At 33.7% G+C, this 25,480-nt stretch overlaps 1 protein-coding gene across 2 annotated transcripts in view; it reads right to left on the minus strand.

Annotated features, from left to right (window-relative positions):
- Nucleotides 1–1,611: 1,611 nt before the first annotated feature.
- Gulp1 (GULP PTB domain containing engulfment adaptor 1) overlaps nt 1,612–25,480 on the minus strand; it is a 239,350-nt gene continuing 215,481 nt past the window's right edge. Inside the window, exons 8-15 of one of the 2 annotated variants that reach the window (XM_042688291.1) lie at nt 20,472–20,588; nt 20,176–20,199; nt 19,606–19,698; nt 11,159–11,383; nt 9,433–9,571; nt 7,357–7,451; nt 6,011–6,021; nt 1,612–3,420 (exon numbers count right to left, since the gene is read on the minus strand). In XM_042688291.1, the coding sequence (XP_042544225.1) occupies nt 3,399–3,420; nt 6,011–6,021; nt 7,357–7,451; nt 9,433–9,571; nt 11,159–11,383; nt 19,606–19,698; nt 20,176–20,199; nt 20,472–20,588 (726 nt within the window). In that variant the 3' untranslated portion in view covers nt 1,612–3,398. The remainder of the gene's footprint in view (nt 3,421–6,010; nt 6,022–7,356; nt 7,452–9,432; nt 9,572–11,158; nt 11,384–19,605; nt 19,699–20,175; nt 20,200–20,471; nt 20,589–25,480) is intronic. The other variant, XM_042688292.1, reaches the window with a different exon arrangement.

Genomic DNA, 25,480 nt, shown 5'->3' on the forward strand with positions numbered 1-25,480 from the left:
CAAATCCATGAAACTCTATGAGTAGAAAAATAAGTTTTTAGAATGGTAATGCAGTATGTATATTTATAAAATATTCATATTCCAGAAACATTCATTTCAAAGCAAAGAAATAGAAGACATTCAGTGATTTAAGAGTCAGTATCTTTGCTAGAGTAAAGAAATGCCACTGCAGAGAAAGGCCAAATATACCTTTAGGGTAGAAAATGGGATACCTTAGTTTTTAAATAAAACATATGATGAAAACATGGAACAAGTACAAAAGAATTAATGATTCTGTGAAGTTTAAAATAGAAGGATAATTCTTCAAAGATAACTAGCAACTAGCAAGGACAAGACACTTCCTGTAGCAGCCAGAGATGCAAGAGCATGACAACCTTGTCTATATCAACAGCTTGTTAATTGCCTACAAAGGGTGTAGTTTAGGTGGAATCTGAGATTGAGTTGTCAAAATTGAGTCCAAGATTCTACAAGCAATTTAACAGAGGCTGAAACCCAAAATCACAAGTAAATGTTGAATTTGGAACTACACATGGAAACACTGGAATAGAATAATAGTAACAGCTAGTTTTTTTCATGGTTATGGTAACATCAAAAATAAAAATGAAATGTAACATTGTAAAATCTATCAGAAATTCTTAAGTATTACTTTTTGTACTACAACTTGACAAAAGTCCCAATCTAAAATGTCAGAAACAAAGAGAGGAAGAAAACCTTTGTTCTTGTACTGCATTCCCTCTGGATTACTTACTTAGTGAAAGTAGTCAAAGTAGTTAGTTCAAGGCACCCATAATAAAGCAGATAATATAAGTGTTCTCGGGTTACTTTTTGGTTTCTATAGTACTTCAATACATACTATTTTTATATATTCTATTTATTAAGATCATATACTTTCCCTATATGACCAACTGAAAGTAGGGATGTTGTCAAGTCAACAAACAATATATGTAATCAAACTTACTAGGTATCTTCTCATCCATATGATATAATATTAAGTCACAGAGAGAAAGAAGTACATTTTACAGAGCAAACTTTTGATTTGTTGGGTTGCAGAAGTTTGTGTGAATGAGGTCAGTGTGTTTCTAAAACATTTTAATACCATACTTTGGATAAGTTCCAAACGTCTTCATGACTGCACATTAGTAACAACCCCAATCCTGCTATCAAGGCTATCAGTCAAATCTTCTTTGTATTATTAACTATAAGAAAAGAGTCCTAATCTTGAAACATGATGTCTATATATAATGTGGTTATTACCAACAGATGCTTCGGTGAAAAGAAATCACCCTAGGACATCTCTTACCAGCAAGGCTAAGCATGTGTCTCACAACTCTTAATATTGCTCATAAAACAAAATGTATGTGGGCTGTAAGAAATGAAGTTACACGTAAAACCTTTTATGGATGGGATTGGGAAAAATTAGAGAGGATAATAGATAGGGTAACATTGCTTAAGATGTACTGAACTCACAATATGACTTGTTGAATTGAAACCCCTTTGTATAACCACATCAAATAAAATTTTCCCTGTATTCAAAAAAAGTAAAGCCCTTTCATTCTCTGTTCAGCTCTGATTTATGAACAAGAAAATTTGTTCAATTTTCAAGTATATTTAGAGACTGTTTAATAAACAAATTGAATAATTTAATTTATCTAAAATCCTTTATTCTCAGCAAAATCAAACATATCATTGAATTTACATAGAAATACAATTTTTAACCATGTCTTTCTTCATAAAAATGTACTGGTGAAATAAAATGTTCATAATTAATGACCAATTATGTACTGTTTAATCATGCCAGTAGCAGAATTGACTACTATTAAAAATTGGTAAAGTAACATATCTTAAATATGCAAATATCATCTCAGTACTCTATTGTGTTACCATTGATAATAAATGCCCACTAAATATATACCTATTGCATAAAGCTTTTTCAAGTACAATAAAAATACAAATTCTATCTGTTAAAAAAAAGCCATGTGGCTCCTAAACATTCTCATTATACAAATTCCAAAATTATAAAGACTCTACTTTGTGAAATATATACTGTCCTCTAATTACGGTACAACTTAGAACGTAACAAAACACAAACGAGAAGCTTCACATATAGTATACAACATTATGGCGATGCATACCAATACAATATTGCGTAAGCACACTGATTTCTGTTCTTAGAAAATGTAGCTTTAATGTTTGAACAAAATTCCCATGTGTAAAGAATCTATTTATCTTTGGTGACTATCACCAATCCATATTTTCACTCATTTTTCTTAATTCTTTGATAAAACAAAGTAGAAACTGATCATTGTTTTTTTTTCTGCATGATTGCTGGTTCTCTGTTACACCATGGGCAACAATATTCAGAACTTATCAGCAAATCAAGAATGAGATTCCAGGAAATTTTATTGCTCACATTCATGATGCAGCTCATCAGAAAATGTATTTTGGTGAAAATTAGGATTTTGACTTTAACAGACCAAGTACAAATTTAGATGCACTAAATACGTTGATAATATTTTTAGAATAGTTCTCTTTATATTTTAAAATATCAAAAACAATGAGACATCATAAAATAAACTTTGGTGAGAAAAACTATAGTTGGTAATATAAGGATAAAGATCAACTTTAAACCTAGAGATGATATACATTCCAAATGGTTTTCCTTACGAGATAACAAATGTAACTTACTCACACATTAGAAGTGAAATAAAATGAATCAAACATTTTGGAATACAACTGAAATTAACTAGAAAAGATTACTTAAGTTTCATTTAATTGTCAGCGAAATTTATATTTTTTCTTTACTAATTTAAAAATTTGAGGACTGATGGCATAATTTCAAAGTTTAAATTTTCCCAATTATATGAACATTATACACATAAAATAGCACTGTCTCATGCATATTCATTGTCTGTCTCATAATATATTCATTGGTTTGAAAATAGAACACTAGTTTGGTGTCAACATATCTCTTCAGAATTTTAAAATATTTAAGTATGGTTTTTTTGGGGGGGAAATCAATAAAAAACTAGCAGCCTGGAGAATGAATGCATTGCAATTATTTAGAACTCAGACCAGACAAATATATAGATAACTTGATTTTCAATGATAAATTCATCCACAACAGAAACACGAACAAAAAACTATGACATACATTACACTAAGTTGTATTTAAAATTAAAGATACTGATCAACAGTCAATGTGGAGAGACTTCACTACAAAAGCTTTCAAAACATTAAGATATCCAAAAATATATTGGCACATGTTTAATACCTGTCTTAAAATAATAGTGAATGCTATATGTGTATATAAGCAAATTTAATATGAGTCAGGATCTTTCTTTCTTGACATCAGCATTTGCTGTCTACTGGATCAAGACAAAACACGGTGCCTTCAAGAGTTAGTCCCATTTTGAACCCCTCCTGTAAAACACAATAAAATCATTAAAATAGGAACATCACATGACAGAATAAAATGAAATAAAAATCAGCAGGTAAAAACAGACTAAATAGAACTTGAATCTTAACATTTTAAAAGATCAAAACTTACAAGGGTGAACAAATACAACAGTGGAACTGATTAGACACTTGTGGATGAGGACGGGGAGGGAAAAATGGGAAGAGAGCAATGGGAGGAAAGACATGGTTCAAAAAGAATTATACTCATTACTCATTACCTGATTCATGTAACTATAACCCCTCTGTATAGCAATTCTCCAATAACAATAAAAAAATAAAATATCCAAAAAGTTTATATAGTAGGCCAAATTAATTGCCTATCAGCATTTCATGTAGATATCTTCCATTGGAAATATTCTTACACTCATAAACATTTTAATGTTTTAAAGATATGGGAGATCAGTGTATATGAGAAAAACATAGGAATATATGAAATTAAGAAGTATTTTTTTCTGGTAGAACCTAAAGAATATGTCAATATTTCCCTTTGAGATATTACTGAGATTGTTGTCATCAATCTAATGAGAGGTTCTGATCATTTTGATTATTTGTTTCCTATTACCACTGCCCAGAACCTTACTTTCTGTAAATGCAGAGCCGTTCTATGTGTTCAGATTGCAGATTACATGGCTTGGCCATGAAGAAAGGACCCCATCTTAAGTTCTGCTTTTGCTTTTCAGTGGTATGGCTCCTTGGATTTTGTTCCATTTGCACATTTTAGACATTAAACTGCCATTAATGTATTGGCCCTTAAGCACCTAACAGCCATGAATATGTTTTGTTCTTTTCTCCTAAGACTTTTGAGCAAAGAAGCCTGTCCTTCTCCACTTCCAGCATTTTTATTTTGCTAACTAAACTGTGGGCTACTTTTGGTTCTTTCTAGCTGCTTCCAGCCTCATCTGGTTTCTTAATCTATGCACACTGGCCTACACAGAAATGAAAAGCACACAGCTTGGCAGGGGTGGCTCACGCTTGTAATCCTAGCCACTTAGGGGGCTGCGAGTTGAGGACTGCCAGCCCAGCAGGAAAGTCTGTGAGACTTTTCTCCAATTAGTCACCAAGTGGAGTTGTGGAGAAGTGGGGCTGTGGTTTGAGTGGTAGAGCTCTCACTTTGAGCAAGGAAAACTCAGTGACAGCACCCAAGCCAAGCCGTAGAGAGAGAGGAGAGAAGAGAGGGGGGAGAAGTGAAGATAGGGGAGAAGAAAAACAGGGAGAGAGGGAAAAGCATAGAGACATAGAGAGAGGAATCATGGATCAGTGGAAATGCAAGTCACTTGGCAAGTTCCTAGGATAAAAAGTGTGGTAGTGTTCCCAAATTACTTTCATTTGAAGTAACTATTTGTGTTTATGCAAGCCAATGCAAACCATTATAACATAGAAGGAAAATAGCTACAAAAATATAAGCCATGTTTTATTTGTAATTAATGCTCAGAATGCTTTAAAAAGAGTAAACATCAATATCATAATTGGAATAGTTTTTCAAATCTTCCCAGCACTTGAGGTACAAATTATATTCAATTGGGTAAAGATCAAAGGAGTTATGAGTGTTACTTAAATTTTTGCCATATTTATTTTAAGTATTTTCCCAATAACCAACACACACTTAGAAAAGTGAATATTTCAGTTGAAAATACTGTAAATAAGCTGTTCTTTTAAGATGCTTGTCCTGAAAATTCTAAGTTTTAATGTGTTAATAATATTGGAAAGTAAAATGAAGTGTTTGTATGTCACAATACCGCCATCATGTTTTTTTTATTTTTAAGATCATTTTAGATTCCCCTTAGGCTAATGTAACCTTCCAATGAACAGATATCTTCTTATAAGGCCCGTTAGTTTCCTTTCCTTTCAAAATAAAATGTCTTGCATATTTTCTTATCTTCCTCAGAAGGTTCATTTTGTAAATCATAATTTAATAAATTTGCAATCATTCTAAATTTTCCATATTCTCTTGAGTTTCAAACTTGAAACTAGGCTTGTTTACATAAGGTAGTGATAGGAATTAATATAAGCTAATATCATAAAGACTGATTTTACAATAAAAAGCAACTAAGTGAGTGCTGATGGATCACACACTTGTAACCCTAGGTACTCAGGAAGCTAAGCTCTAAGAATCTCATTTGAAAGCCAAAATAATCAGCAAAAAGCACTAGCTATGTGCTCTGTCACTTAGACAAGGAAAATATTTCATTGGCCTTATTAAACCCATACTACTTACAAACCTATTATTGCTATTCAAAGATACAAATAGTTGACTGTATATATTAAGTTAATTAAAATAGAAAGGATCATAACAAAACTCATTATAGGCATTACATAATAAGAATACTACTGAACTTCAAATTGAGCTACGAAGTAAATCTGCAACTATCAGACATAAGCGATAAGGCGAACAACATAACTGCAGCAAAATCGCTGATCGATAACCATAAAAATCTGTTATGAAACATCCTTAACAATAAATGATCAGTTGCATCATAAAGCATGCCAATATCAAGAATTCAGGTTTTACAGGATTGTAAGCCATTTAAAAGTATTAGGAAAACAATATACCAACCATCTCTGGCGCTACCCACCATGAAAGCAGAAGAGAATAAAAAAGGACATCAAGAACATATTAGAAATAGCAAACACAAAATTCACGCACAAAACCACAAGAACTCCCACCCAGGGCCCCTGTCACATTCACTTCTACATATATATATATATATATATATATTTGCCCCAGGCTGTAGCTGCCTAACTGGAAAAAAAGTAATATTTTTAAAAGAAATTGCTTTTGGCAAAATTCAGCATTTTCAAAAGCTAATTGTATGTAATTTGAGTGAAAGTTTCATAGTATTTGAAATGTGGAAAAGGGATAGAAAGTTGGTGTCATCAAACATAAACAGATGCAAAATATTTCTGCTGAATTAAACATAAGTCTGATATTGTGCTTTTGGTTATAGCCAAATAATTTCATCCTTCCTATTATATCAAATTATTAATTTACATTCTATTAGTGTCATAAAGCTCATTTTGAAATCATAATAAGACTATAAGAATGCCAATTAGAGTGTGCGGAAGTGAAGCACAATGTGAATAGGAATGGATTATCGCAGGACCAATAAGTGGAAATACCTCCCCTACCTGACTTTATTGTCCTCATTTTCTCACCCAATTAACTTCATAAAACTGTTTAGAGTCCACTTATATAGTTAGTTTCATCAAAACATGAGGAGCAAATTGAAAGAGAAGACTTTACGTTTTAAAAGTCTATTTACCAATCATGGCCCATTGAATAAAGATTTTAAAGCCAACTTTTTTTTCAATTTTAAAGGATGACTTAAATTAAAAATATATATATATATATATTATGTAGAAAAAAGAGAGAAAGAAAGAGAGAAAAGAGAGACAGAATACCCAACTGGACTACATTCCTAAAGATGTTGTCACTGGTATCTGCTTTCTCAATAAGAGCCGAGAAGTCATGAACCACAGCTACAATGCTTCTTTTCAGACAGAATGATTTCACTCTTACAAAGATCTTCCCTCATTTACCCATTTGCAATTTTGAAATTCACAATTGTTAAGACTGGGATCAAATCTTATAAATCTAATAAATGACCTTTTAATTTCTGGATTTCAAAACAACAAGCTATTGTAAGCCATGACAGTTTATATTTTAAAAAGGAACTATCTACTTTTTACTGTAAATTGAGCCATTAAAAAGACCATTTAATATTTAAGCTATTCAGAACTATTTTGGGAGGACATGTAGAAACTTTAGAATTACATTTTAATGTACTTATATTAAGAACATTATGTGCCATCAATTCAAGAGAGGGTAGTTTGGGTATATAAGTTATTTCTTGTCTTAGATTAAAAAGAAATAAACCATGAATGGGCCAATTTATTAGTCACCTGCATCTCATCTAATTTTGATTGAATGTCTGGAGGGAAATCCCCTGCTCCACAGTTAAATGGGTCAAATGGTTCAGCTCCAAAGAGGTCTCGTTCTAAAAGGAAGAAAACATGTCAAGTAAGTGAAAAACAGGAAATAAGTTGTGGTGAAATAGATTTCAAAGGGAGGATTATATGAATAAATACAAACAGAATTATAAATACAAATAACCCTCCATATGACCAAATAAGCCACTAGCTATCCTTTGACTATGATGGCTGTCTGGAGCATAGACTAACTCAGGGAGCAAAGATTCAGTTTATGACATCAAAAACTGTTTAGTAATAAAGTGCTATTATCCAAAGAAGGTTCTGTGCCTTGATTACGAGCCTATAGTTGTAATCCCAGCCTCTCAGTAGGCAGAGAATGGTAGAATTTTGGTTCAAGGCCACATTTGAACCATTCTTGGCTATATGGTGAATAGTGCTAACATAGTTATGCAGATGTTTCTTGGACAGACTGATTTGATTTCCATTGGACACTTACCAAATACTGGAATAGCTTCATGACCTGGTACTTATTTTAATTTTTAATGAACATACTATTATCCATAATAGCTAGTGAATTACTACTTGCAATAATGTGCAAGGATTCCCTTTTTTTCCATAGCCTTACCAACTCTAGTTATAATTATCTTTTTGTCTGCTGTCATTCTATCTGCAGTGAAGTGATGTTTTTCTGTGGTTTTAAAGACATTTCCCTGATGGTTACAGATATTGAATCTTTTCCATGTACCTGTTGACCATTTCTACATCTTCCTGTAACAACGGTTTATTTAGGTACAATGCCAACAGTGTGTGTGTGTGTGTGTGTGTGTGTGTGTGTGTGTGTGTGTGTGTGTGTGTGTGTGTGTGTGTGTGTGTGTGTGTGTGTGTGTGTGTGTGTGTGTGTGTGTGTGTGTGTGTGTGTGTTGGTCCTGGGGCTTTAACTCTAGACTTGAAGTCTGTCCCTGAATTTTTTTGCTCAATGCTAGCACTCTACCATTTGAGCCATATTTCCACTTCTGATCCTTTTGTTGGTTAACTGAAGTTAAGCATCTCATGCACATTTTTTCCTAGGCTCACTTCAAACAATGATCCTCAGATCTCCTGAGTAGCTAGGATTACAGACACGAGTCACCAGGGCCAAGCGTAAAGTTGTTTTAATTGAGAGCTTTGATGGTTATTGTTTTAAATACTTAACACAAAATATATATAACTACTTATAAATAATACTTAACACAATGTACTTTTTAAGTTCTACAGGCAAAAAGAAATAAACTATCCTGCCTGGTATTAGAGTGCTTGATTAAAAGTTCAGAATTATATTCAAAATATTATAATGTGAGTTAAAAAGAATGCAATAAAGTGTAATAAGCAATTTCTCATTTCTTCAATTTTCCTAAGGGATTAAGAGACAGACTCCTGGCTATTAAAAACTTTTCTTTCTGTTTATGTGATGGGGGTACAGATCAATATATAACCAAGATGCTAAAAGAGGACACACTTTGATGCTTCTTGAAGATTCACAGAAGATAAATCAGACAAATCAATGTCTTTATAGTATCTTGACTATCAAAGAAAAATCATTTCAGAAGGTTAATATATAAACAAATCATGAAATTCTAATAATTCATATATTTTTCTCCAGAGGACATCTGTATATTCTATAATAATAATATCTCTAACCCTATTAAACATGTTAAAATACTGAAATTATTACCATCACTTATTTTTTAGACAAAATAAAACATTTAAAATATATCCCTAACCACAGTAAACAAGTAATTAGATAATTTTATTGTAGTTTCAATAAACCTACATCAAAAGATTATTTTTCATACAATAAGTTTCCACTGCAAATATGGATGTCTTTAATAGTATATTCTGGATTACTACAATTTATAATTGTAAACAATTACCTGGGTGCAGTATATGCATAAAAATAGCACTTCAATGATCCAAATGTTTAATGAGCTTGTCATTTTACACAAAGTGTCAAACATTTCAATTATATTCCAGGACAGTCACACATACTGACTTACTTAGAACACTTACTGATCTCTGTAGATCTACTAGGTACAGGAGGGGGCTGTGTGCCATTGCGCGCAGGTGTGGAAGACTGGTGTGACATTGGGGAAAATGGAATCATATCGAAGATGTCAGTGGAGGGAGACTTAGATGTCACACTGCCTGCCTGTAATGATGATGATATGTATTAGCATGGAGACACCTATTTCATATGAATATAGAAATTATAAATGAATTCAGTTGAATCATAACTTACCACTCAAGTATTAAAAACAAAAATATCGACACTGTCATATAGTTTAATCTGTTATGCCAAATGTTTGAAGGAAATTTCTGTAAAAATACTCTGAAAAATGCTACCAAAGATAGCAGCAATGTAATTGTAGATGAGCATACAGCATTGGATAGATTTTTATGTATCTAGAAATACTAGACATTCATATCAGAAAATTAGAAATGTGGGGAACTGCATAAAATATGCTATCTGTAATATAGTAAGCAGAAAAAATCGGCAGTGACCTGCTTTCCCAATTACAAAAATTCAAATGCACTGAATATTTTTATATTCTTAGAGTACATCTTAATTTGACTTTATAAGTAAAATGACAACTGGATATATGTGTTGTATTTCATTACTGACAATTTTAAGCTGTTGTAATAATCAGTCATTTTACAAAATAAATTAATAATTACCAGTATACCATCAAAATCACTATAACTTGGGTATCAATTTAGAACAGATGCAGGGGAAATAAAAGTCCTATAAGGTAGCCAGGAAATGAATCATCACCTTGTCAAAAAAGGAAAATACCTTAGTATAATCTATAGGAACTGTCTGACCTGATCATGAATAAAAGAGAATTCCCCTCTTGAAGAAATAAGAGAGAAAAAAGGCTTACTATTCCTACTGGATCATGAACAGAGATTGACTGGTTATTTCTCAGAACATATTCATTTCTGATTCATAGATGATATAGGTGATGACAAAATGAGGCCGGTTATATGTGCAGAGTGATGGATTTGCTATTCAGTTAAAATGTATAATAGTGTATTTTTTCATGCAGGAAAAAACTATCATCTCCTACCCTTTAACAGTTGGCTTTCAGCATCTCTAAACCCTTACTTTTTATTCAAGAATATTACTCTCTTAATTATCTCATCCCTTCTATTCCCTGCTTTTCATAACTCTCCTCCTTCTCAGGAAGAAACAAAAAGTACTCATATCCTAACTGTCATTGAAAATAAAACAAAGGACCAAATACCTGTCCTTTTTAAATTCTTTTTAAATTGCTGAAGCCTCTCCTCTTTTTGTTTTTTTCCTTCTTCCTGTTTTTCTCAGGGCTCTTTCAAGACTAGTGTCCTTAAAAGAGACACTTGTCTTCCTGTCCTAACTTTTATTTCATTCAAATTAGATTTATTTCAGATCAATCTAGATGTTGCTCTTTTTGCACTAACTATACAAAAACTCTTTTTTTATATACACATTACCAGTGACCTCATTTCCTGGCAATCATGTCTGATGGGTTATTTGAACTTTTATCTTATTTTATCTATGTGGACTTGTATACTGTCATCATTCTCTGTTAGAACCTCTGATATCACACTATTAAAGGAAATAAAAATGGCACACCAAGGTTTCAGATCCCATCACATTAATTCAAAATATGCCTGCCATTTTTATTACTACATAAAGTAAACATTCTGGAAGAAGTAAAAAAAAAAAATAAAAGGAAGTTTTTGTTTTCCAAATTACATGAGGTCTTGGAATGCTGTGCTCACTGCCTGGCTTAGGAAGGCCACTTTTAGAAGGTGGAGGTATTAACAGTCCCAGTGATAGTCTGGAATCAGACGAGTTGACAGGAGTGACAGAAATGGAAGACATATTTAGACAAGGAGATGAAGCATCACTACTATGCCAAAGAGAAGATGAGCGTCTCTGAAGCCCAGGTGGCTCATGATCAGACATTCGGTGCAGCAGCTGTAAAGGAACAACACAGAGAGAAATATGCTAAGGAGAAGGAAGAAGGCATGGAAGAAGGGAAAGGCAGGTATGAAAATTCATTTGTAAAAGGATGTTTTGTGAAAACAATAGTATACTTTCACACTAACTTCAGTGAAGTTTGAACACATTGCTGAAGCTGATTTGCTTAGTGGGGTAATCTTGAGGTTCTTGATTGCTTTGATCATTTTTCATTGAGATATCATAATTTTAGGTAGATTAAATATAATATTGGCTTCACTAGAGGATGAGAAGTAAACAGTACAGAAGAAATTGGAAAATCTTGAGATTTGTTTTAGATCAAGCCAAAATAAATCTGTGCAATGAAATGACAAGAGATCAAAGATGGCAGTGAGACCTCAGTAAAATAGGAGTGAACTCTTCTAAGTACAGATCTGAGCAATTTTCAAAAAACATTATCACAAGCCTTTTAAGTGTAATGCTCAAGACATTCTTTGTAACTATTACTAATGGTACAGTTGTGTTTTTTAATGGTAATAGACACAGTAATTAAGGTCCAAAATTTCACTATGATCTAGTCTCTGATGAACTAATTTTGAACAGACTGGTCCTACTCATCTTGCCTTTCCTATGAAGTGTTGAGGGTTTTCAATTGTAAGATGTTTGGGGACTGGAAAGAGGGACTGTCAATAATCTCAATAAAGTCAAAATGTGACTCTATGTATAATAACTGTTTCTTTTGGGGGCGGGGAGAATCTGGTCATGGGGCCTGAACTCTGGGCCTGGGCGCTGTCCCTCAGCTCTTCAGCTCAAGGCTAGCACTCTACCATTTGAGCCACAGAGCCACTTCCGGCTTTTTTTTTTCTTTTCTGCTTATGTGGTACTGAGGAATCGAACCCAGGGCGTCTCATGCATGCAAGGCAAGCGCTCTACCATTGAGCCACCTTCCTAGCCCCCATAGCAACTGTTTCTTAACACATTTATTTGGATGGTTTTTAGAGATTATTTCCCATAAAGCAGGGAAACTTACTTCTGAGAGCTGAACTGGAGAGAGCCTAGCTATTGAATGCCATAGACATCAATGAACTAAACTAAAACTAATTATTAACTCTTTATTCACTAACTGCAGTTGTAGAAGCAGGAGAACAGGAAGTAGCTGCCTGGCCCATCACCGCTCCATATTCCCCACATGAAATCACACTGGACATAGGTCAGAGTATCATTACCCAAGTTGGGCACTGGCTTTTAGTTGATAGAGCCTGGGCAAAAAGTCCCGCAGGATTTTTGCAGAAAGGGACAGAGAGAAGGAAAAGGGAAAGGGAAAGACTAGGGTTAGACGATGGTGAATACTAAGTCATAGAGGAGAAAGTATCTCCAAGATATCCAGAATAACACAGTGAAGGCAGAAGCATTTCAGTGTGTCTTTGGCCAAGGGCTCCAAAAGAGGCCTCTAACTCAAAGCTAGAAATGCAGATATATGTAGGAGCATGGCTGGCCAGTGGGACTTAGGTCTCAGTTCCTTCAAACTCTGTGCTAACTGGTGTGAGGAAGGCCAGCTTTCCCTATAACGCTTTGCCTAGTGGGCTTGGTTATTTCCAGTGTTCAGACTGAAAAGATCATGTCTGTAGCTTTGGCCTAGAGCTGTACTCCTAAGCTAAAAGTCACAATGGGCAAGGATTTTCAACCAATATTGATAGGACTTTGATGCAGCAAACAAAATGTGACTTCTGACAAACCTAATTGTCAAAGTTAGTGAACTAAAACAAGAAGGACCAACAAGTTTGAGGAACATTTATTACCCAACAACTATCACCTTCCACATTTGTGGAAGCAGGGGGAAAATGAGAGACTTCAGTTGAAGAAAAGATTGAGTTCGGAAGTAAATCACAGATATTCTCAGTTATATTTGACTCTAGTAATATGCATACATGGCAGAATTACTTATTTTGGTTGACATATTATATGACATACATTAGCCAGAAAATCCTCCCAGATGCCTCAAAATGGCCAAGTCAAAATAACTTAATATAAAGGTACTCCAGTATTGCTATTATGGTGTTAATACATCATGTTTTCTCAGGATGCTCCTTCCTCTGGGAAAATAAATGGAAAAATAAAGATTACAACTGGTTGTGGTTGCTAGTGGCTACGTCTATAATCTGAGCTACTCAGGAGGTTGAGATCTGAGGATCGCAGTTCAAAGCCAACTTGGGCAGGAAAGTCCAGGATACTCATATTCAACAAACTACAATTTTAAAAAAACCATCCTTGAGACTCTCATCTCCAATAAACTATCCAGAAAAAGCCAGAAATGGTGCTGTGGCTCAAGTGGAAGAGTGCTAGCCTCAAGCATAAGGAGGCTCAGGGACAGTGCCCTGAGTACAAGCCCCAGGACAGGCAAAAAACAAAAACAAAAAAGAAACCTCACATTTCTATATCAAAGAGAATTCTACCCTCAAATTACTTGTCAATTATGCAGGAGTTGTTTAGCTATTGAGGCATAGTAATAGTAAGAGTCACATTTGAGATTTGTAGTTGCTATAGATTAGGCTCTGGTTGCTCTTTTCCTGTGACAACTAGATGAATATCACAACAGGGATGCAATCCTATCATTAGCTATTTAAACAATAAAATAATTGCATTAAAATTATATAAAGTCTGAGGTAATATATAATATATATATACAGAAATACTAGGATATTGAAATTTTATTTTCTTCTATTAATTATATTGGCAGCATAAACCTCCAGACTCCTTTTAAATATAAAATAAATTCCAGACTAAAAGCCAGGTGCTGGTGGCTAATGCCTAGCTACTCAGGAGGCTGAGATCTGAGGATCATGGTTCACAGCCAGCCCAGGCAAGGGAAGTTGTGAGATTCTTCTCTCCAATTAAACACCAGAAAACTGGAAGTGGTACTGTGACTCAAAAGCTGAAGAGTTCAGAGACAGAGCCCAGGTTCAGAGTTCAAGCCCAATGACTTACCCCCCCCCCCAAAAAAAATCCAGACTAAAATATGATTTTTCACAGTCATTAAAAAATTAGAAATTTAAATTTTCATTTGGGATTATATTTTAAAAGTAACTTCTTTTAATTTTGTAATTTAAAAAAATGATAGTTTCAGTAAAATTTTTAGTTAGGAAACTGGAAGATTATATTACACTAAATGTGGGAAAAATAATCGTAAGGAAAAATGCTCTAGTTGATTGTTCTAGATTGCCATGTTGCTTTTTAATGGTACATTTTAAAATTAATGAGTTGATGATTTAGAATTTAAACCACCAGAAATGTAGTTCTCAGGTTTCTAGGTCCATGCTTGGTTTGTATTAACTTCTTAAAGGTAAAACCTATCATATTAAGATTAGTTCAAAAGGCTTCCATGCTAAGTGCTGTGAGTCTCCACAGATCACACAGAGAAAGAGTGGCAAAACGACTTCATCAGGGACTTATCAGAGCTATAAAGGGGACATACTTACTTCTTTTAGATAGAATTTACTTCTCCTAAGTCATCTTTGTTGCAACTAGCAATTATAAAAGTGAAGTTGGGGACTAGTAATCAGTTCTTGTGGGTACCAAACGTTCTTGTACTGATGTTTATGTTTCAACTGTCTTTGTTTAAAAACTCATGCTGGGTGTCTTGTGTAATTGAGAGTTTTCACAATCTACTCTTCCCCATCTTGACTTCAAGAATACTTGAGAGAGCACTGTGGAAAATTAAATAAGCAGGTTTGTTTACCCACAGTGAAAATACGTATTCTAGGTTATAATAGTCTTATCAAGTGTAATCAGTGGCTACAGTTTTGTCAAATTTTATCAACACTAGGTTTCATTGAAAGGGGGACATTTGTTTTGATCTGCAGTAGAATGTCCAATATTCTTGAGAACTATAATTTTATTCATCTAACTTCCTGACAATAATCTGATTTGTTTAAAAATGTCTAGAACCAATATGGCAAAATGTTAGCACTCAGTTAATGAGTCAAGAGGAACAATTTGATTTAACTTGGTATGTGTGCATAGATAATGCAACAATCTTCTGAGGTGTTCACAAGACTAGGAGGGCAGAAGAAACCCCTTTTCTAATATAAATACAAGCAACACTGCCATGTGAATGTAATGAATGGAAATCAGATTGTTCCTAAGTAATCAGTACCAAATGGTGAAAAGCCCAACCTCTAATCTATTGCCAAACCACGAGAGCACAGCAGAAAAGCAAAAGCAAAGTCAAGTAACAGAAATTTTTCAGTGTATCTAAATGTTCATTTAAGACTACAGTCTCTAAAATAAGTGAGAGGATTTCTACAATCTGAATGTGATACAGTGATATGTATTATGAACATTATCAAAGCCAATTTCATCTTCCTGAAAGGGGGCTCATGGCTGGACCAACTGACAGAGACATGTAAACATTCTGAGTAGATCCTTGTACATGTCTAGAGTCATCTGCTTTGCAGAATTTCCTCATAACATACTGAAAGCTTTCTGAGGATCTGATGCTGAATTAACTGTATATCCTGAACTCACCTATGTTACAATTTTCATGTACATAATGGGATCCATAAGTCATTAGGATGATTCTTCTTTGATTAATGCAGAGAACATTGTCTCTAATTCTTTTGTCTCTAATTCTTTAACAAACTGCTGAGAATAACAATAATTGTGCAGTATTCTATCCGCAAGTCTTCTGAACTCAAAACAAACAAGTTCTAGAGTTTATTTGGTACCTATGAGGCAATCTGTGAGGTGCTTTGTGGTCTAACCTTGAGTCCTATAAAACAAGATTCAAATTGCATAAGAAAAGATTTAAAACATTTCTGACAACAGAAATGGGTTTTACTTCAGATCTATGGTAAGCTATAGAGAGAGGCTTATATATTAAATTTATATTTTAATTATCTAAATTTTTAAAATAAAATTTCAATAGTTTGGATCAATAGTAAATATCTGAAAGCAAATATTTATAGACATGACAAACTTTCATATTAAATAATTCCAAGCAACATAAACTCATTTATTTCTACTTAATGTCAGAAAATTGGGAGCTCATTTTAAACATAGCATTACTAGCATCAAATAACTATTTCAGAGCTACATAAATAAGACTGAAAATGAAAAACAAAAATATCAACTGTCTTTTAAAAAATAAAAGCATGTAGCCAGGCACAAGGGTTAATGTCTGTAATCCCAGTTGTTGAAGAGATCAGGAGGATTACAATTAGACACCAGCCCAGGTAAAATGTTTGCACGACCCCATCTCAACCAATAAAAACTGGGCATGGTGATTCATACCTGTTACCGCAGCTATAGGGAAATATAAATATAAAGATTATGGTCCACCTATAGGGAAAGCATAAATATTAAAACTTTGGTCCAGACTAGTTGATGCATAAAAATGTTAAAAAAAAAAAAAAAAAAAAAAGAACTGAAGTAAAATGGGCTGGGGACATGGCTCAAGTGGTTGAGCACCTGCCTAGAACAAAAAAAGCTTTGACTTCAAACCTCAGTCACTCAATCTCTCTAATAGACAGACAGATAGATAGATAGATAGATAGATAGATAGATAGATAGATAGATAGATAGATAGATAGTAGAGAGATGCATGGTAACACATACATCATTTCCCAAATCATTTGATCACATAAACTATCAACTTATATTTTGAATATTTTGCAGTTAAATCTTACACCTAAATTTTATCAGCTTAAAATATCTTTGAGTTCATTTTTTTAATCCAATCATTACTTTTTTATTGTAAAAGTGATATGCGGAGGGGTTAGTTACATATATGGGGTAATGAGTGCATTTCTTTTTGAACAGTGCTACCCTCTCCCTCATTTTCTCCTGCTCCCTCCCCTCTTCCCTTCCTCACTTCTCCTCCCCTGCAAAGTTGTAAGTTTGTTTCCAACATAGTTTTTAATGAAAATTGTTTCTATTTCACTTTCACCTATCACTTAAGTCTGGAGATAGTTGAATCATTCTCTCTATTTTCAAGTATATGGTTATTCAAGCATTGACGTATATTGTTATTGATTATATCATGGGACCTACTCTTCCTGCCCAACTGAATTTTTGTACATTTGACTAACATCTCCCTGAATTCTTCCAGTCTCATCTCATAACTCAGCCCAGTAATGGCTACCATCCTCTCCCAATAACATTAACTTGTTTTTCCAAGAATAAATAAGATTATGTAGTATTTGTCTTCCTGTGCCTAGCTTATTTCATTTAATCTAATGTCTTCTAATTTTTATCTTAAATTTTTATTTTGAAGAGAAAATATGCATCCTTCAGTGTATCATAAAGTTTAACGTCATATGATAATATACAAAGCATTGGTACTAAGTAATTTTAGAGTTAAAGAAAATGTATGAATAAAGGCATCAGTATGTCAAAAACACAGATTTACAAAGTTGTCATTTGCATTATTTGTATAATGATCAATGACAACCTTTTGTGAATATCATTTTAAATGCAAAAATGTGGTTTACAGAAAGTGATTTCATCTTTCATTCAAATTTTAGTTGTAGCATTTGAGGCATTTTATTCAGGTAGACTTACATTAGCATAAACACAGCACCTAAAATGATCATTAACTGTCTCAACTTCACAAGAAGTAATATATTTTAGTGATTTAGTATATATTTAGTAATTTAATGATTTCTCTTGTCTTTGTGTAACTGACTGTTCAATAACAATACCTAGATAAATGCATATATTTGTAGTCTGTATTTCATAGCCAAATAGTCCAAGAAACCAAAACAAGGTTCTGTTCTGTTCACTCTTCACCATATCTGTGACTGATTGGCTAAGCACAGATCACCAGTGGAACTTCATAACCCCAACCCTGACCTACCTTCTTTTCAGTTACCCTTTTGCTAGTCTCCAGCAGTATCTGCTGTGCAGATAGAAAACAAATTATGGGTGAAATCAGTTTGATCATTGTTTCCAAACCTCTTTGGTCCTCCCAAATCTTGCCCCTCAAAAAGAGAGGACACACAAGATAAACAAGCTTTAGATTTTCATTCAGAATTCTGATACATCTCTTCAAGTCCTCTGTCACCACTAGGCTGGATCAAAGCAAATGCAATGACTTCCAGACACAGCTACTTCCTTATGACCCTTATAAACCCAGAATGTGATCCTTCAGTAACTCATTGTATATGCCGAAGGTTCAATACTTCACTCTCAACCTCTCTCTTCTGAGCCATATTATCTTTTTTTTTTTTTTTAACCAACCCTATTCAAACAATAGAAAGACCTATTTTCAGTTTGGAACATGGAAAAGAATAATGGAAAATATTTAACCTATTTCCAGGGCATAGCGTGTTTGAAGCCTAAAGTTCTTACAGTGGTGTTCTTCTTGATGATTCTTTCTGGGTTTGTGTTTTACACATACACACACACACATACACACACACACACATAACATATAATAGTTTTGTAATTTTTAAAAACTCTTACAATTAAATTCCATGCCATAGAACAGAACATAAATTAGATATTAAATATTTTCAGTGAATAACATATACATTAAGGGAGACTATCTTTAGTGCAGATCATTCAAAGAGAAAAAACAGATTTTTGTAAATATCATTTGCCTTGAAAAAATACTGCCTTAAATTCTACCTTCCTCCAAAAACAATTCTCTTTTCTAAAATTAGGTAATGATTGATATCACACATAGCACTGGAAAAATTCTGGACTTTAAACTTGCAACAAGTCAGAAATAATTTAACTACAAATACTTGACTATTGTCTGCTGAGACAGCCACTCATTTTAGTGTCTGCAATAAAACTGCTTTACTCCCAGAAGGAACCTTGCTATGTAATTGCAGAAACAATATTCAGTCATGTTTTCATTCCATATTCTATAACGAAGTTCAGCTCTGCAGGAGTAGATGGGCATAGGTCATTACCTGTAACTTCAATGACCAGTAACCACTTGGGATGAGAGAAAGAACATGCTCCGAGAGAAAGAGTATATTAAACTTGATCATCAAACTCAGGTCTGAATTAGTAGAAAATATATCATGAAAGAGGAAAGGGAAAATAACTACTCTGTATTACCTAGATGATTTAACTCTCCTAATTAGCCTAATTGTTTTATAAGACATCTCTCTCCATTCTTAAATAATTGATCAAAAAGTATTGTTTGAACTTTTAAAGAATTTCTGACCCAGAGACATCTCATCTTATAAATCTTTTCTCAAATGAAACATATACATATTCAATATACTTACTGGAGATGTTGACACTTGAGTTATCCTTAACTGGTTTTCCAAATCTTGTACTTTATTTTTAAGTTCCATATTTTCTGTTTCTAAGTCTTGGATCTAAAAAGCAAGTGGTCATTGAGTAACTTTCAGGATTTATTTATTTATTTGCTTGAAAGATAGTGGGTTTTATATTGGTTAATTTAACAAATAACATTTTGTACTATTTATAATTTATACTATTTAGAATTTTTATTTATGCTATTTAGAATGTATTTATACTATTTAGAATTTATATACTATTTAGAATTAATTGCCTGCACATGACAGACAATTATTTGAAAAACCTTGGGCAGTACTGGAGGATTCTAGGTCATTGGAGACACACATTCAATTTAAAACATATTTTATGTGTGTGCAAATTTTATGTTCCTAAATGTGTCATCTCTGTATGTTCTTGATGCGCTGGGCAATTTATACTAGCAGTCTTGCAGTGTGACCACATGACAGTGAAATTTGCTCCTGGTGATGCAGAAGAATGGAGAAGGGGTATAATATAATTACAAAGGAATCTGAGCTTCATAGGGAACCACTTACCCAACATCTGCTGCCTCTGCTGCTCTGATCCCCATGAGAAGCATCAGGAAGTGAAGCAAAAAATCACATGAGAACACTAAGTTCTTGTGGGAATTCAATATAAAAATTAAAAAAAAAAAAAAAACAAACAACTGCAGGGGATCAGGAATGAAAAAAAAAATCTTAAGAGCACAGTGAAAACCCTCCCAACTAGTGAAAGGGAAATTTAATGATGGTTCTATTAACGTGTTTGATGCTATGCAAGCTTCCTGTACTTACACGACACAAATGTGAAACAACAACTTTAATTTACTCACTCTTTTCTGTAACCCTGCAATCTGTTTTCTTGTTTCCACATCTTTTCCTCCAGATTCTAGAAACTTCCTGTATGCCAGATCAAATGCTTGTCCAATTGTTAACGTTATCTCTTCAGCCTTTGTAAAAATCAAAGAATATTGCCATTTTAATAGCAGTATGTCTGACTGCTCTTTGAATCAATTAAAACAAAATTCACTGTGAATCGAGTTTAGACATTCATAGGAGTTATTCAAAAGGATATAGCACATGAGCCAAATACCTACAACTTGCCAGGCGTATTAAAAATAAACCGGTTAGGCTCTGGTGGTTCATACCTGTACTCCTAGCTACTCAGGAGGCTGAGACCTGAGGATTACTGTTTGAACCCAGCCTAGGCATGAAAGTTCATGAAACTCTTATCTCCACTTAACCACCAAAAAGCCAGAAATGGGGCTGTGCCAAAAGGGGTTGTAGCACTCCTAGGAGTGCTGGCCTTTAGCATAAAAGTTCAGGGACAGCACCCAGGCCCTAAGTTCAATGACCAGCACAAAAATGAACAAGCAAACAAATACTAGAGGAGGCCACTAATGAAGTTAGAAGGAAAAGTTCTTCCCACTCTTCATCCCTTGCATTTGTGGTATTTTTCCTAGATATTTTCTTCATTTTCTCAAATATTTATAACCTATTAAATGAAGGTACAGTGTCTAATGCAGTTTTTCTTGCTATTGTACTATTTGTTTACTTTTCCTGGGGAGAAGGGTTTGTTAAATTCTGGGAGGGTAATCTGAATGAGGCCAACAGGGTGGTTTCTATAGAAAACTTGAGGTAAATCCTCTAATTATTGCCTAGTGAAACTGAGCAATTCCAAATTCAGAATAAATCTTAAATACGCGAGGTGAAATCAGAAGTTTGAAAACTTATACAAATAAGGGTAGGCAGGGTTTTTGTTGTTGTTGTTGTTGTTGGTAAAACAAGGCTAACTGAGCAAAATGTAGCTGTCATCTTGAAGTTGGTTTAGGAAACATTCGCACTCTGGACAGCTGACTAGAGATTCCCATAAATACAGAGTTGACTAGCCCACTTCTAGTTCATTCATATCTTCACTGATTTTGTGTTATCCTGCATTAAGTATAAACTAAAAATAAGGCTTATTTATTATCATTGAAAAGAAGTTTGGTAAAGGCATTAATCAATTTCAGGAATGGTGAACAACTTAGTAAGACTAATTTCTATAATGTCTTAATGGCAACTAGCAGTAAATTAGTGGTTACATCAATTAGTGTTACTAGTAGTAACATTACATATTGACATCACCATGCTTCTGTTAATCTACTACTAAAATTCAAACAGTTGTGTTACAGAATTTAAAATTTAGATGATCTCATTGACAATGTCATTTTTCTGCTTAAGGAAGATTTGAATTATAAAACAGAGGTTAACATTATTAAACAAAATGCAAAATATGTGCACAAAGTTCATCTATAGAAAAAAGCTGGGCTTCAGTGGTTCACACATGAATCCTAATCCTAGCTACTCAAGAGGCTGAGATCTGAGAATCATGGTTCAAAGTCTACCAGTCAGGGAAGTCTGGAAGACTCTTATCTCCAAATAACCAGAACAAAACTTGAAGTGGAACTCTGTGGATAAAGTGGCAGAGCACCAGCTTTGAGTGAAAAAGCTAATGGATAGAACTCAGGCTTTCAGTTGAAGCTCCAGTCCTGGCACATAAATATATTTTAAAATGTAGTTCACCTTTCTATTTATTAAATTACCCATCCAATGTGTCTGTCTAATAAGACATGCTATGTTCAAGTCCTCAGTATGCTTAACTGATAAAACTGTTGATCATTCATATTATTTATAAAAGCTTAAAAATACTCTTTTTATTTATTTTTTAAATGAGTTTTTTATTGTGAAAATATCGTACAGAGGGGTTACAATCACATGGTAATGAGTACATTTCTTATCAAGCATTGTTGCAGCCTCCTCCTTTGTTTTTTCCCTCATATCCCTGCCCTCCCAGCAAGACTACATCTCCCTGGCCCTGCCCTGTGGGCCCCCCCTCCCCCGCCCCTGCCCCAGGGTAAAGTTCGTTTTTCAACATAGAGTCTTGTACATCTCATTGTTGCAATGGGTCAAATCTGTATCCCTATTTAAGCATTTTGTTTTTTTTGACTCCCAAGTCCTTTCATTTCAGAGAGGAAAAGACTAGGAAAGTTAAGATTTATATACAATGGAATGCACAGACCGTAATTGTACAGTCACATGGTTAGATAAATTTCCATGTTAACAAAGTATCCTATTATTAATACATGAAATATATTTATCCCCTCAGAAAGCGTCCTATATTTATTTCTAGTCAGATCACATTTGTCATTAGTAACCATTGCTCTAATTTATAAGACTATGGATCAATTTTGCTTGTCCTTGATATCCATGAAAATAGATCATTTAGTATATACTCTTTGGTGTCTACATGCATTTGCTAACATAATGTTTTTTGAGTTTTACATATGTCACAATATTCCATTTGCTTTATTTGTTTTATTAGTTTTCAATGCTATACATTTACTGCCATCAATTTGTCCTACTTTCTGCTGATGGACATTCAAGGCTTTTTCAGTTATAAACAAAAAAACTACAGATGTCCTTTGAAGTCTTTTTTAGTATCTTCTGATCTCCACTGTATTGGTGAGTACTTTTTGTTTACATGTAGTATCATGTGTCTTTTAATTCCCTATTTTTAAGACTTATTAATTTCCTCTTTCATATGTAATCTATGATATAACTAAAAGTATACAGATGATAAATAAGATAGATAAATATAGATATTCTGAAGTTTGACTTCTCAAAATTATAATTGATATATTTAATTCCATTTGGGGATTTTTTTCAGGCAGCAGAAAATGATTGTTTTAAAAAATATACAATTTAGCCAGGTGCTGGTGGCTCATGCCTGTAATCCTAGCTACTGAGGAGGCTGAGATCTGAGGATCACGGTTCAAAGCAGCCAGAGCAGAAAAATCCCTGAGACCCTTATCTCCAATAAACGACTTGAAAACTGGAAGTGGCGCTGTGGCTCAAGTGGTAGAGCACTCGCCTTGAGCTAAAGAGCGCAGGGACAGCACCCAAGCCCAGAATTCAAGCCCCATGACTGACAAAAAAAAAAAAAAAAAAGAATATAACTGTAATTTAACTTCAAAAGTCTATAAATCAAAAATATGTATCAATACAGATCTCAAAATAGCTTTATAAGACATACCTTTAATAATTTATTCAAAAATATCTTGCTTGGAAGATACTTCATATTCCCACAAAACTGTATTTATTTTTGCTGGTTCTGGGGCTTAAACTTGGGGCATTTTGCTCAAGACAAAACTAAGAAACTTACTATTTTCATTCTAGTAATTTAATGAAATACAAAGAGAAAAAATTACTTTAAAAAAGGATTGTTTCTAAATATTTTAAAAGGCAGCCTATAACTACAAAGAACAAATAACTTCTTAGAAGTTGACATTGAGGAAGGACTAGATGCAATGATTTCTCCTATTATTAATTACATATGATTCTTTTGAAAATGAGTTATTTTCGTAGGGAGAATTATTGAGTAACAGAGAGGTTACATCTTTGCCATGCTGTTCATTTGATGTCATAACATCAGCAAAGGGTTATGTAGTAGTTTTATAAGCATATTGGGAACTACTGTTAAGTTACTTCAAAATCAAAGTAATGAATAATGTGTTGTTACAAACATTTGAAAAAATTCTGAAAAGCAAATAATGGCTAATTGGTTGACACTGACTATATTTGACTTATTAAATCAAGAAGCCAATTCAACCATCACAATGAACTCCATATTTCATCTTTTTTTTTCAATTTAATGAGATGGCTATAGAAGTTGTATATGTAGGAAACCCTCATAATATAACATCATTTTACCAGGGAATTGAATTCCTGTCTTGGAGTATATGAAGGCATGCAATCAGAGTTAAACTATATAGTTGGGCTTCTATAATTATTTATCTTTTGTTACTCTGGGAATTGCAGTATAACTGTCTGGCCTGTGTTTACTTAAAATAAGATCAATAGTTCAGTCCAAATAGGGCGGAATATACTTTTTAAGTGTTTATTATGTAATCATTTCAGATTTACATCCAATTGTAAGAAATAGTACAGGAAGGTCTTGTATATACTTTTCCAGTTTCTCCCAGGGGAGACATATTACAAAATTACAGTGCAAATCACAACCAGGATATTGATCATTGTAACAATGCAGAATAATTCGTTTGCCACAGGAATCTCTGATCTAGCTGTTAGATAGGCAAAACTCTATTCTAGGCCTTTCCTTAGGCCATTGGCGAACTTTAGTAATCTATTCTTCATTTCTATAATTCTGTCATTTATAAGTGATAGAGGAATAGAAGGAAAACACATAATGTTCTGGAACCTTTCCACTCTCTACAGTCAACCAGATCATTGTGCATATTAGTATCTCATTCCATTTTATCAATAAGTAGTGTTCTATGGTTGGGATGTAACCAACTGTGCTTAATCGTTGTATTTTGTTTGTATTTTGTGCCATTATAATCATCCTAACTAATACATATGTGTATAGGTTTTTGTGTGAACACTTTAAGCTTTGATTTTTCTGAGATGACTGTCTAAATATTTCATATGATAGTCGCATGTTAACTGACAAATTGTCTTTCTAGAGTACTGTGGCATTTTATATCCCCAGCAGCTTTATTTGACTCAACTAGGCTTTCTGACAGTTGTGCAGTTATAGCTAAGTCTTTCAATTAGATGTCTTAATTGAGCATTGTTTTATCTTTGCTCTCTTCAATTAAAGTTCTTTCCAGATTTTTCAAAAAAAATTTTTTTTGTTAACCAGCTCTTGTGTGTGTGTTATTGAACAGACGGCATCACGTAGGAACAAAGATTCATTTCATTCTTTAGAGTCCACATGTTATTTCTAGTCTTATTGTAAGGGCTACAAACTTAAGGCATGCATTTTATAGTACCAAGAGTA

The sequence above is a fragment of the Dipodomys spectabilis genome, unplaced genomic scaffold (assembly GCF_019054845.1).
Source record: "Dipodomys spectabilis isolate Male_0828 unplaced genomic scaffold, ASM1905484v1 ptg000115l, whole genome shotgun sequence".
Taxonomy (NCBI): domain Eukaryota; kingdom Metazoa; phylum Chordata; class Mammalia; order Rodentia; family Heteromyidae; genus Dipodomys; species Dipodomys spectabilis.